At 52.5% G+C, this 13,605-nt stretch overlaps 1 protein-coding gene across 1 annotated transcript in view; it reads right to left on the bottom strand.

Annotated features, from left to right (window-relative positions):
- Positions 1–13,605, bottom strand: part of MYOM2 (myomesin 2) — a 106,197-nt gene that overhangs the window by 66,221 nt on the left and 26,371 nt on the right. The window contains exons 6-11 of the mRNA XM_034652412.1: positions 12,827–13,003; positions 9,860–9,998; positions 9,551–9,708; positions 8,393–8,485; positions 983–1,071; positions 853–903 (exon numbers count right to left, since the gene is read on the bottom strand). Coding sequence (XP_034508303.1) covers positions 853–903; positions 983–1,071; positions 8,393–8,485; positions 9,551–9,708; positions 9,860–9,998; positions 12,827–13,003 — 707 coding nt within the window. The remainder of the gene's footprint in view (positions 1–852; positions 904–982; positions 1,072–8,392; positions 8,486–9,550; positions 9,709–9,859; positions 9,999–12,826; positions 13,004–13,605) is intronic.

Here is a 13,605-nt window from a genome sequence, read left to right as displayed (position 1 = left end):
GCACCCACACCTGACCTGTAGCATCCGGACCCCAGATTATGACACAGTCAATGCTGCTGTAGGAGTACACAGCTGTTCTTCTGGGAGGACAGGTCAATCCTGAACCTCATTCCCAAACCATGGAAGAGCCGCAGTAAGCGGGTTTACCATGTTCTGGTCCTAGAGGGACTACAGGCACGGCGGCCTTTGCCACGCTCACCAGACTCGGGTCAGCCCGGCTTCCCTGTCTGCTGGCTGCAGAGACACCTGACCACCCCATGACAGGCCCCCGCAGGTCACCCTGGAAACAGGGCCCAGGCGGGTGGCATATGGCTTCCCAGCACCACGGAGCAGCCGGCAGCCCTGCACACACACTCACAGTGCAGAGAAGGAACACTTTGGGGGGGGGGGTACGTAAGACAGTGGGGTACAGAGGAGTCACACATGCTGCGGGCGTATCACACACATCAGGAAGAGAGCGGTCAACCCTCTAGAGGCCGGCTGGAGCCAGCTTCAGAGCAAACATCCGCTTCACTTCCTCGTCCTGATCTACCTGGCTGCTTGCTCTAAACGGGCATGGAGGTTCGGGTGGCAGCAGGACGCTGTGACAGGAGCCTGCATTCCGGTCATGTTTTCCCCCCAATTCAAAAATGTAATGTCTCCCAATTTCTCCAGTGTCTTAAAATTCCACCTGGCCCCACAGAATGACACAGGAACAGACTGTCCACGAACTAACACTGCCAGGAAAGACTTGGAAGAGTCTTTGAAATATGATTTTAAAAAAAGATTTGACCCTTAGAAAATACTTTTTTTGTAATCGCATGCTATGTCACTACACATTTTTCTGCACAAAAAGGAAAACTATTGACTTACATCCAATTGGGAGTCCCACCGAATGCCATGGCTCCTCGTCTCCGTGGAACCCTGCAAGAGAACCAGGTGAAGGGCACGGACAGACGCAGAAGGCGTGAGGCGCGCCGCCCACCCCAGGAGGACAACTCACTTCTCACCACCACGGCAGCGTTGGTCGACACCTGCCCGTACCCGTTTGTGGCCACCGCCGAGTACGTTGCTGTATCGTCAAAGTTTGCCCTTGGAGACAGAAAGCAAGGCGGCATCCTAAATGCACTGTGGGACTGCTCTGGAAGCCAGTGGCCCAGACTCGAACACGAGCGTTCCTCGAAAGCCACTCGTGTGACCTAGATCCTTTGTTCATGAGTGATTTAAGAACAATGCCAGCTCTATCCTCAGAACAAGGTATTAATTATAGACACGGCGAGGTCTGGCTCCAGAGTGTGGCTTGCCTTTGTCTTTGAGGGAAACCGTACATATGGGCACTTCATCCTCAAGGGGAAGTCTCTCCTCCCCGCTGGTTACATTTTTCTATCTGGGTAGAATTCGTGGCTTTATCTTGCCAGTGGGAAGCCTCTGCTGACCTCAACCTCCAGGAAAATCCACTCCACCTCCCTCCCTACTAGGAATATCCATGTGTATGGGAGATTACGCCCCAAACCCCAAAACTACATGCTCACCCAGATATGAAGCAGCCACCCCAGGGTGTCCTGAAGGTGTCTGAACTGAACCGTTAAGGAGCCGCAGGGAGGATGCGTGTCCACCCCAGAAAGAACAATGACCAGCAACCACCAGACCCCAGAGTCTCCAGGATGGAGCTCCTCCGCACCGCCCTAAATCGATCTTACAAAAGTTGAAGCTTATTTTCTTGGCTGTGAACTATGTTCCCACCAGAACCCAGAAAATGCCCCTGGGCCCAGGGCTGTAAGGAGGAGGAGCTGGTGTCTGCTGAGCATTTACTAAATGCCGGGCCCTCTGCTGGTTGCTTCTACTTTGGCGTCTTGCGTAATAGCCTCCGGCGCCCCAGAAAACACACACCACTATGTATTAATGTGAGAAAGTCGACACTTGAAGACGTGGGTAAACAAGGTCCATGCGACTCCAGGATCTGCGCTCTTTCCGGCAGCTTCCACCACCTGTCTGAGAAGTGGGCATCAGGACCGTGATATTAGTCTGGGGAGAGAAATTACACACAAAATCCCACTCGCAAGAAAAAAAGAAAACGTTGACTCCAGTCTTACTTTTAAAATGCGTCAAGGAGCCAACGCCCCAGATATAAACCCGTTCTTGGGGGCTCGTCAGTAACCTGGTTTTCTTCCCTGTTCCACTTGGAGCTGAAACTACTTCCTTTGACCAAAAAGCATGCAGTGTCTCCAATAACGGGGAGAGGGAGGTTCAGGGTGCCGCGCTCTCTGCTAAGAACTCCATCCCTTCCTCCGCAAAACTCATCAGAGACCATGCCGCCTGCCTCCTCTCACTGCCGCTGCTCCAGGGAGCTGCACAGACAGACCGCCGCACAGAGCACTGCACAGACAGAGCGCCGCCTGTGGGGCTGTTCAAACCGCGCACCGTCTCTAGGTCACCGTGTAGCCACTCGAGCCCAACTACAAAGCCTATCAACGAATCTGCAGATCTAGGCTGGACTCATTAGGAGCTGCTCGCCCCACACTTTACAGACTCACTGCAGGTGCAGCCATATCCCTGGGCAACAGGGACATGGAGTCAAACACATAACCCTCCCACAACACAGGGGCTTTCTCCCCCCATAAGCACTACCATTCTGTGCCAGCACACGCATGCCCTCCGCTGCACACAGACCGTCGGGGTGGCTGGGGCTGGGGGTTTACACAGAAGGTACGATTACTTCTCTTCCCTACCCTTAGGCGTTGCTTGAATTATTATCATTTTTTTTTGCGTTTGTGTGATTTCTTCTAAACAATGAAACCATCACATTTTCATCAATGCATTCTGCAAACAGGAAGGTACCCTTCTTCTGGGATTAGCCCCACACCTTTCTCTACAGCCAGCAACCCCCTGGCTGTATCACAACAGGTGAGAAGAGGGAGAGCTGGGCACAGCTGGGAGCATCACCCGGCCGGGGCCACGTGCAGAGAAACACAGCGCTCTGTATTGATCCACATCTCCTGACCTGGAGCCTGACTGCAAACACACAGGGCCTCCAGTCTTAGGAGGAGCAATGCACCCAACTTGTTCACAGACCACAGCAAGCGGGGCTGGTCCAGCCCAGGAGGCGACCCCTCTGGGCTATGACACTGTCTCCTGCTCCCAGCCGACCCATGTCGCTACCCATTCCTGAGGGAGAAGGCTCCTACTGCTGCATGCTCCGCGAGTCCTCAGAGTGTGTAGAGGCCTCACTGGCGCTGCCGGCTCGAGCACCATAAATCTCGCATTGTCTCCCTGACCCCTCTGCCACAAACCCTTCAGGGTCGGGTCAGTACCAGCGGTTCTCAAACTGTGCCCCAGTTTCCAAACTGAATCTCCCAATTTCTTCCTCGGTTTGTATTTTAGCAGTTTTCAGAAGTGCAACAAAAGCACACACTCCTTGAAAGGCTGCTGGGAGCCCTGGGAGATGGCAGCATGGGCCCCACTCCCACGTCAGCTCTGTGACTCGGCTACACCTGGCTGACGAGCCTCACCCGTGGACTTCATAACAAATAAACGTGTCTATCTTAAACCTCTATCGAGCACCTACTCTTTGCTCGGGTGTCTCTGTTAATTAAATAAAACAGTGTATTTGAAAACGTTTTGTAATGTATAGAACCATCTTTATCTTGTATATTATTAATTAGAATATATCAGCCGAACTCCTGGACCAAACTTCAAAGAAGCATCCTTTTCTCCCCTTGACTAAGGCCCTCTCCTCTGCCTCCACAGTCCAACAAAACAGCACAGACCTCCAGTGTGCTGAGAACGGCAGCTGATTGCTCTCTCATCGTCCCGCGGGTGGAAAAGCAGGAAGGCACAGAGAAGGGAGTAAACCAAGTAGGGCCCAGAGAGGAGAAGGAAGGGACAGGAGTCCCATGGAGAGGGCGAAGCGGCCCACCTACACAGCAGCATTTCCCACAAGATCTTGAGCTGGTTTTCCAGTTGAGAATAAGATACGGAGGAGAACCACCTAACACATTAGCACTGACAAGCTCGTCAAGGGACTGATTAGCACATAGTACTTAGCAGGAGGGATGGGGCTGGGGAGAAGGAAGCCTGCACTTAGGAGCTGGACTGTCCTTCCGTGTGTGGATGCGTGCATGTGCGTTTACCCAGAAAAGGATCCACGGTGTCCTCTGGGGTGTAAGGAAGTGTATTCAGACCCACTGCTTTACTGCAATGGTCCCCATGCGTCCCCGTGCCCCATGGAGGGAGTAAAGACAACCTGCTGGGTGTGAAGGTGTGAGTCCTTGCTTCTGGGATGTTTACTCTTATCTCATTGTTTCTGCATTTCTCCTTTGCAAATGTTTCCTATTGCACAAACTACACTGGGACACACACAGGTGATGAGCAAGTGTGCCTGTCTGGACTCGGGGCTGGGCTCCCCTGTGCTGCCCTGAGCCAGTGCCGCATGCAGGCTGCAGGGAGGACGGGACCCGGGGTGGGCGCAGCGTACAAGCAAAGGGATGGACAGGCCAGGCATGCAGATTTTGAGGAGACCGTGCCCTACTCCAAATTTTGTCCACGGGTAATCTGGGGACCCATATGCCTTCCCACACCCCAGCAGGACTCCATTCCTCTGTCCTCCCCAAGGCCGCAGCAAGAGGCAGCACCCGGCCAGCCCCTAGAGCCTGCTTCTGGCCCACCCACCCTGCTGTGAGAAATTGTGAGCACGTGGTAAGAGGCAGAGGGTTTTATGTTCTGTTTGGACGGGTTCCCAGAAAAGACAAGAAGTCTCAATCTTTACAAACTTCCGTGGGGCACTTGTGCATCTCCGAGTCTCCAAGTGTCCCCAGAGCAACTGCATGGAGATAGTCATGCCATCTGACCTCCTTTCAGGAGGGTAATCGGACAAATGCTTACGTCAACCATGACCTGTCCTGGGGACTCGGGCCCAGTGTCCTTCCACTGGAAGCGGTGTCCACACTGGATTTACAATTTAACTCACAGTAGAATTATATATATGGAAGTCTAAACTAAAATGCCCAGGAGGTCAGCCCAGAAGCAGTGCGGGGGGAGCCGCGGGGAGGGGGCAGGTGTGGTGCTGGAAACAACACACGCGAGGGCGTTCTTTGTGCTTTCATGAAAACATGAGAGCAGCATTAAAATTCTGCGAAGAAACAGAATTCACATTATGAGTCTCCAGGGAAAATCTTACGAGCATATAAAATCGTGTCGATTACAGTCTAAATTCAAACAGCACCAAAGGGTCAGAAGCACTTGAAGAATTCAGGCAGTGGCCAGAGAGTATTCATAGGAGTAAGCGTCACCCAAGCACCCAAAGGGGGAGCTCCCTCCCTCCCTAGGAGCCTGCACATTCCATTGCACTTGAAACGGCCACGGATCAAATGACGGCAACTCAGCAGTTTGGTATGAACAGCTGAGCCGCGTGGAGATGGCGGGCTCCCCCTTCACTCTTCAGCTGGGACAGGGTCCCCAGGCAGACAGCAGTGCTGGATAAGTCCCTCTCCGCAAAAGTTCAAGTGTATCTGAGGTGGGTCCTGGGCTGCTGAGCTGGGAATGACAGCATCCCGGGCCTCAGTCTGCAAACTTACAACTGACAGACTCACAGGTTTATCAGTCTGCTGGGTTCAAAGCCAGTATTATCCCCAGGATAAGAGAATTTTCATACTTGAGAACAGGAAATGGCTTTCCCTTGTAAATGCAGTTATTAACTCAGAAGCAAGCTGGCTGAAGCCTCAGGCTGACCCAGGGACCCCTAAGCGGCCACGGTGCACCCCGGTTAGAGAAGAGACAGCCCTAAACACATGCACATTCGCCACAATGAGGGCAATGTTCTCCTTCTACACAGTGTGGCTTTCTGGCTACTGAAATAGTCACAAAGTTTGGAAATAGAAGGAGAGAACATTATTCTCTGAGAATTGCAGCAAGGGGCCAGCACATCCCAATCCCATGGTGAGAAGACCCCAACCCTCTGCACGAGCGTGCCCGCAGACCTGCAGCCCACAGCCTGCCTCATCCCAGTGGCACCCTTCCCACCAATACCCCACGTCCAATCATCCCACCTCGCACTGGTCTCCCTCCAGCACCTGCGTAGAACCCGTGCCCACCTCACCAGCCCAGCCCGCCACCAACAGGTCCCCACTACTCCCCATGCCCAGTACCGCGGCCTCCTGATTTACTATAGAATTCACTTTTTTATTGTGCTTACTATTCACCTCCTTATGCCAGATTGTAAGACCTCAAAGAAGAGGACCTTGGTTTTGGTGCTGTATCCCAAGCATCTGGACCAGTGCCTGGCACACAGTAGGTTCTCAGTAAACAGCACCAGAAAGCCCAGAAGGCCAGGCCCTCCAGCTTCTTGAAAGAGCCTCAAATTTACCTGGGAAACCAGGGTAATGACTTGTCACAAATTTTCATCTTAATTACAACTTTCTAACACCTGTTCTGAGTAATCTGTAGGTGGAGTGCTGGTTCTCGTGATGGGAAACCTGCCAGGCCTCCTCCAGAGGCTCATCCAAGGCCTTGTCTGACTGATGAGGAGGCTGGCCACGTGAGGAGCAGGGACGCTGCGGAGCCTGGAGCTGGCGGCTGGCGGGCGCTCCCTGCAGGTGCACTCCTGGGCGTGCCGGGCGGGCAGCGCCTGGAGGGGCTCAAGCCTGGGCTCCCACCCCAAGTCCGAAGTTGCGAAACAGAAGGAGGGAGAAAACAGGCAGGAGGCAGAGGAAGAACCAGTAAGCACAAGGCAGAAAAGCAAAGAAATATGGTAAAACCATCCTCCCACGGGGTGGGAAGGGGGAGCTGGCGGACTTCCTCCTGGAAGGGTTAGGCTCCTCTGAACCTCAGCCCTGGGCCTTGTCCTCAAGTGCAGGAACACTGCTGAGTCAGCTCAGGGGGGACCATCACCCCGTGTCTGAGCAGGCGCCTCGTCACCCCCTCCCCAAATGAATCCCATCACCTGGCCCGCCTTCAGCAAGAAGCCTGCAAGGTTGGTCTGGCAGAGCCCCCACCCCGACACTTCCTCCCCATGATTTCCCTGCGTGCCCCACCTGCTCCTGGGGTGCACACCACACTTCCCTTCTGGTGTGCCAGCCTCAGCCCCATGCAGTGGTCACGCAGATGGAGCACGTCGGAGTAACCTTTTCTTCAACAGAACCAATGTATAAAATCTCTTAATAAAGAAGGAAAGAATCCCCTCGGTCGAAGAATGCATCAGGGAGAAGGTTCTGTGATGAATGCTCTGTCGTACTAACTTGTGACTTCTCCAAGTCACCTTGGGGATTATATCAGTGGGACCATTTTACTGACAATTATATTATTTTACTTCTAAGTAAACTGAGCCTAATGATGTGGTCACTCTACAAGTTAGTAATAATAAAGTTATATATTCCAATGTCTTACTGATTTTTTGCATTTATATTAGTATACCTCATGTTTTCCTGGAAAGGACTTGATATAACTTACTACATACACACTCACTGCATGTTTATGTAACATACAAAAATATATATGGTCTTATTTTGTCTTCATGATCGTTCCCATTAAGCCAACAGAAAAGATAAAATTTTTATCATCTTTCTCTTGATAATGATTTTCAGATAAAAGCATTACAGTTCAGGAAAAGTTAATGACCCCTCCAAAGTCACAAGGTACACGGGAGATCGGGGCTCCAAACCCAGGTCTCTGGTTGTGGTCCCTAATTACAGAGCAGTAAGGAGCCCCATTTACCTGTGAGTTTAACAGCTGGGCCATGGGAAAACGGCATGATACACTGTGAGGAAAGGTGGGTTGCGCCATGTTAAGATCTTCTTATAAAATAAAATCTATGTGTACACAGAAGCAGAAAAAGAAAGGCAGAATCTCACTTTTAAAAAAAAAAACCTAAGTGTGTGCGTGTGTGCATGTGCTGTGTAAGGAAAATGAAATGCTATCTATACATCAAAATACTGATGCTGTGGGAAATATGAATGATTTTTATTATTTTCCTCCTCTGTATTCTATATTTGTTCGATTTATGAGAAAAAAGGTTGAAGTTATATCTCTTAAAGAGCCTGGGTTTAGTTAGGGACTGGTCCCCGAACCTGGCACGCAACATGGCCCCTTGCTGGGCAGGTGTGGGGGAGTCTACTGCATCCATGGTCACCTGCACACCTGAACGCCACTGTCTGTCCTTAAACCAGCTATTCTCTTTGCCCCCAGAGTGGGAGCCTCGACAGAGCTGCAGGTTTGTCTCCTGGGGGCCCGACACCAAGGACAGCAAGCTTCCGGAAGCTTCTCCCACAGATTAAGTCAGAAATACCACTGAAGTCCCAAGGCACAGACACGAATGTGGTGAGCCCTGACCTCCCATTTCTAACTACAATGTCTCTCCTGTGTTTGGATCACTATTTGAAGCAGGTGTCCCAGGGCGCCCGCCATGCCCCCGACACCTTACCTGTTGATCTCCAGCGTGTGCACGCCGTACTTGCTCTCGATTCTGTACTTGCCCGGCTCTCCTGCTTGGCAGATCAAACTACCGTTTTTATACCTGCATGAGGGAAACACTTACGTTAGTGCAAAGGCAGAGTGGAATTTGCATTTTGTCCCAGCCTTCTTCACAGCCCCTCAGGATGCTATCGCCCTGAATCTGTAAACTCCACTTCCCAGGACCTTGGTCGGTGGGCACAGCGCAGGAGCTAGGGGAGTGACCCAGGGCCCATGTCTATCTGTCCGCTTAGGAGAGAGCAGCTCCTGCAGAATTCAGCCTATCTGGGCCATCCTCAACCTGCGACAGAGAGTGCCACAGGTGCCCTTGGACTTCATGAGGAATTTGGGATAATCATTCCCTAAGGAAAGAATGTTGCTAGCGGTAGCTGGGTCCCAGGCCAGCTTCTCTGGAGAGTTCCACTGGATCCTGACTGCACGAAGCTGGCCTCCACGCCCCACCCAGGACAGCAGGACCTCGTCTCCCTGAGACCGGGAGTCAGTGGGTCTCTGCCTCCACCACCTGCCTGGCAAACAGCACAGGACCAGGTGCTAGTTTTCTGATCTGGGCTGAGCCCCCCAGTCAGGTTACAAGTAAAATGTGTATGGTTTTTGCAGCAGGCTACAAACTTGGGGAATGTCATTATCACTTCCAGCAAGTGGGAAACAAACAGGTCTGCAACAGATGGAGAAACACAAGGGTCTGTGGGGCCTGGAGACTTGATTCTTGACATCACCAGGTGCTATCAACCACAGCACCGCACACGGCCCCACCGCCGTGCTGTTCGGATCTCCACCCATGAGTCTTCCAAGAATTGAAAGCAGAGCCACTCACGTAAACACAGATTATCTGAAGGAACTTACTCTTAATTAAAAATCCTCCAAAAACTCAGTTGAGTCAATTTCACTAAAAGTGCAGACATGGTATTTACAGTGGACCACTGTGAGTATTTATAAATGTACGTCCCGTGGAGTTTCACACAAGGTGGGCAATGGAATGGGGTGTGTGCCACGCGTTCCCTTCAAGTGGATCTTCTTCCTCTCCACGTTGGCGCCAACTGTTACCAGACCCTTAAGAGAGTGCGGCACGACCCGCCTCGGACCTGGGGGCAGGAAACCCTGCACTCACCACTGCACTACAGGGGTGGGGAACCCTTGCACGGTGAAGCACAGTTTCACAGACATCCTCTCCCAGACGGTGTGGGACCTCAGGCGCACCAGGATCTCGGGGGCCCGGCGCATCCGCTCCAAGTACGAGTGCCTGTCCCCAGCCAGCTTGTCCTCCACCTGCCCCAGGAAGCAAGGACAGGTCAGTGCGCTGCAGGAAGGGGGCTCAGCATGGGCAGGCAAGGCTCTCTGCCGACAGGCCATACACACGTCACGCAGATGACTCACGACCAGACCCATGCCTCACAAGGAGCCCCAGAGGTCCCCCTACCATCTCCTGAATGGCATATTTGTCCAGCTTATCCTGAGCCTGTGAGCGTGCCACGTGCACGTTTTCCTCCATCTCAGCCAGCTCCCGGAGGAAACGCTCCCGCTTGGCTTCCCCATAAGCCGCCACCAGGGACTGGTACCTGCCGGGGAGAAAAAGTGACGTTACTCTCACAACATGCAGAAAGGCTGAGTGGTTATGGAAGGTCTGGAGACCACATGTGCTCTCCCCCAGGATTTTCTCCAGTGGGGCGCAAAAAGAGGAATGGAGAAACGCTGTTTCTGCTTTTTTTCTTTTTAATTTATTTATTTATTTATTTATTTGTCAGAGTGGAAGAGAGAACATGAGCACAAGCAGGGGAGTGGCAGGCAGAGGCAGAGGGAGAAGCAGGCTCCCGCCTGAGAAGGGAGCCCAGCACGGGGCTCAATCCCAGAACCCAAGGATCGTGACCTGAGCTGAAGGCAGACGTTTCACCCACTGAGCCTCCCAGGGGCCCCTCTGCTTATATTTATCTCTTTCTTTCAAGACCACGGCCTGGCTAGTGGCTAATACCATACATAAAGCGGTTGCAAGAAGGGCAGGTGTACGACTCGTAAATAAAGCAGTTACGGAAGATGCACCAGCCCTCCTTTTACCAGGAGAAGCGCACAGTCAGCAGCACTCAGAAGCCCACGTTCTTTGGCAGGTTGCTGCAAGCAGCCACGTGCCCGTGATGGGGCCACTTCCGGCCCCATTACACTGGAGGGGCTCGCAGGGCCGCAGCACACGTGGAGCACAATGAACAATTACAGGAACGGATGCAGAGTCACAAAGGGAGTCTGAGGCCCCTAAAAATGGACCCATTTACACCTCTGGACCCCATGACGACTCACACGTGGCTGGTGCTCAGTAAAGACTGTAACCAGAGCAACTCACTCCGCCTTCTCAGGATGCCGTCTCCCCATCGATAAGGCAAGGAGCTTGGCCGCCCGGGGGTCTGACACCCAGTGCTTAGGCGCTGCTGGGCTGGCGGCTGAATAAAGCCAGGCCAACACAGACAATGTCAGGAGAGCCTGAGCCCCCCGTGTGCGCTTTCTTCTGCACTGCGCTCGTAAAACCCGCCTGTTTTCCCGGGGAGGCTGTGTTTCTGAATGAACATAGGGCTGCATTAAAGCCTCCTGAATCAACAAATGCAGATACGTCCGTGTTTCAGAAGAATAAAAAGGATTCAGATAAAAATTCAGCTTCCTGATTTGTAAGAGTCGAGAATGAGGTGCCGTCGTTCTGGCCCGAGTGCCGCCTTTGTGAGCCCAGAACCATCTGGCCCATGGCCACGCCCACCCCGGGCCCTCTCCTGCAGAAGGTCACCCATCACACACTGATGCTTAGCGACGCGCCCCACACTCAGCCCAGGCATGACGCATGGAGGCCCATCTTTCCCTAGGACAGAAGGAAAGGCATCAAAGGGGTATTTCTAATCCGCTTTATCCTCCAGAAGGCCATGCTGAGATCCTCAGAGCATGCCAATGCCTCCTTGGTTTTTATTTTATACAAAGACATAGCAGTGATTCAAACCGATGCACCCACGATTCATCTTTCAAGAAGGACGGGTTTGTCCCATACATGGAACTAGCACCTGCCTCAGTAGGGGAGAAACAAAACAAGGCACAGCGACACAGGCAATCACCCACATACATGCTGGGGGTCAACTGACTACTTCAGGAGAGGAGCCTCGTGTCTCAGAAAGACTTCCAACAGCGGGGATTGTCCCAAAAGTCATTATTGCCAAAACCACGGTAACCCACTCCCTGACCACTCCAGTTAATGCAAGATGACTTTCCCCCATTCACTCCCATGGAAATCGAGGGATAGAAAGTTTCTGTGACATGTTCAAGGTCCACAAGGGTAATTAATAAAATTGTAAAGGTCTAGACTTCTCACTCCCCACACCCACACCCTAGATAAAGATAAAACCATTTTTTAAGTAGTCCAATAGCAGAAAATCCAGATTTGGGTAATGTGTACATTTTGAAGTGATTCTCTCACAAGAGAAATCCTCGCTTTACCATAAAATGTACATGGCAAAATGCTCATGAGGCATTTAAAAGATCATTCAAAGTGAGCAAAAGAAAGCCTGATATTTTCCGCTGCCCATTTTTGTTACACAGATCCCTTCATTGTAGTGCAGGGTTCAAAATGAAACATGTTTGCCAGATTCTGTCTTCTTCAGGTTGTAAATGATCAGAATACAGAGAAAATTTTCTAGAAATAGTGGGGGGAGGTGAGGGACAAAATAGAGCAGGTATAACAGCGTTGATGAGATGCTTCACTATTTTGTTCTTGTAAAATCACCACCTGTTTCTCTGTGACCTGGAAATAATTTGAAGACTGACGTCCTCGTTAATCCATGTCATTCCTGGGACATTTTCCTCCATGAGCTGAGTCCCCTGCAATGCTGGGCACAGCCGTGTGCAGAACCGTCACAATGTTTCCACTCAGACACCCGCTGGAAATGCTGGCGCCTCTCTGGGAGATCACCTTGTCAGGAGTCAACAGCCTCAGTTAAAGAGGCTGTCAGTGGAAACTTGACATGAACTTCAACCTGTCAGGTGTGGCACTTTCATGGGAGAAACCTGTTCTGTGCAGAAAGTGGTGGGCGCAGTGTGGAACAGGAGAGAGCGCAGACACGGGACGCCACCACGTGCCTGGCCCTGTGGGCAGGTTCTGTTGTGCAGAACGAGCTGGAAAACGCCCGGCACGGTTGTCCTGTAGGACTCACAGAGATAGAGATGGGCGAGAACAAGCCGGGCACTGCACAGCGGCAGCTGATCGCCTTCTCGAGATGCAAGCATGACCCTCCTGATTCTCGGGGGCGCTCTCTGCTAACAGCCTGTCCCTGTCCCTTCTGTGGCCACAGACCCTCACCGGAGCCCCCGCTGCGGGGCTGCGACGCCACAGCGCTAGGCACGGGAGGGGGGAATGGAGCATTACCTCTTTTTCCTCTCGTGCTCCTCCTCTTCCACCGCATCGGTGCTCAGTCTCTTTGCGCAGATACTGCAGGTCGTCCCTCCAAACGCCGCCTGGCCGGACGCTCTCTGGGAAGACGACTTCTGGGAGAAAGACTTCTGGGAGAAAGACTTCTGGGAAGATGAGCGGGTGGAGGCGCGCCTGGATGGACACGGAAACAATCAGATGTGTTAGAGGGTTGTGTGAATTCATCCTAACAAGCTGCACCCCCTTTCTCCTGCATGCAAGTCAGCCTTGAACCATGCAGGCACACGAGCACGAATGAGCAAGTGTACACGTGTGCAGGCACACGTGTACCTGCCTTTCTGAGCACGCCAGCACGTGTATGCACATATACGCATGCACGCTCACATACATGTGCGCACACAGAGAAACCTACGTCCCTGCGCAGGTACAGCCCCCATCTGCACAGGCACGTCCTCAGAGGGGCGGCTTCACACTACCCTTGCCCATTTTCCATCCGTGCCCGCGAGTGCCTCCCGCCGCGGTTTTGGCCTAACGCCACAATTATATATATCTGGAGGGATTTGGAGCTCCCAGAGGCTACTGGGAGGGCTTGGCTCTGCGGCTGTTACAGGGATGGCAATGGAACACAAGGGCCATAGGCAGGTCTAAATATAGGGTGCTGGTGACACACACACGCTCCAGAGGCCAGGGCACGGCACGCCCACACTGTCTTCTGTTGGTCAGCATGGCCATCTCCTGGGTCCCAGAGACCTCGGACGTCTGCACCCAGGCACGTG

Source organism: Ailuropoda melanoleuca, unplaced genomic scaffold, assembly GCF_002007445.2.
Source record: "Ailuropoda melanoleuca isolate Jingjing unplaced genomic scaffold, ASM200744v2 unplaced-scaffold5950, whole genome shotgun sequence".
NCBI classification, from domain to species: domain Eukaryota; kingdom Metazoa; phylum Chordata; class Mammalia; order Carnivora; family Ursidae; genus Ailuropoda; species Ailuropoda melanoleuca.
This window is presented reverse-complemented; position numbering and strand designations above follow the sequence as displayed.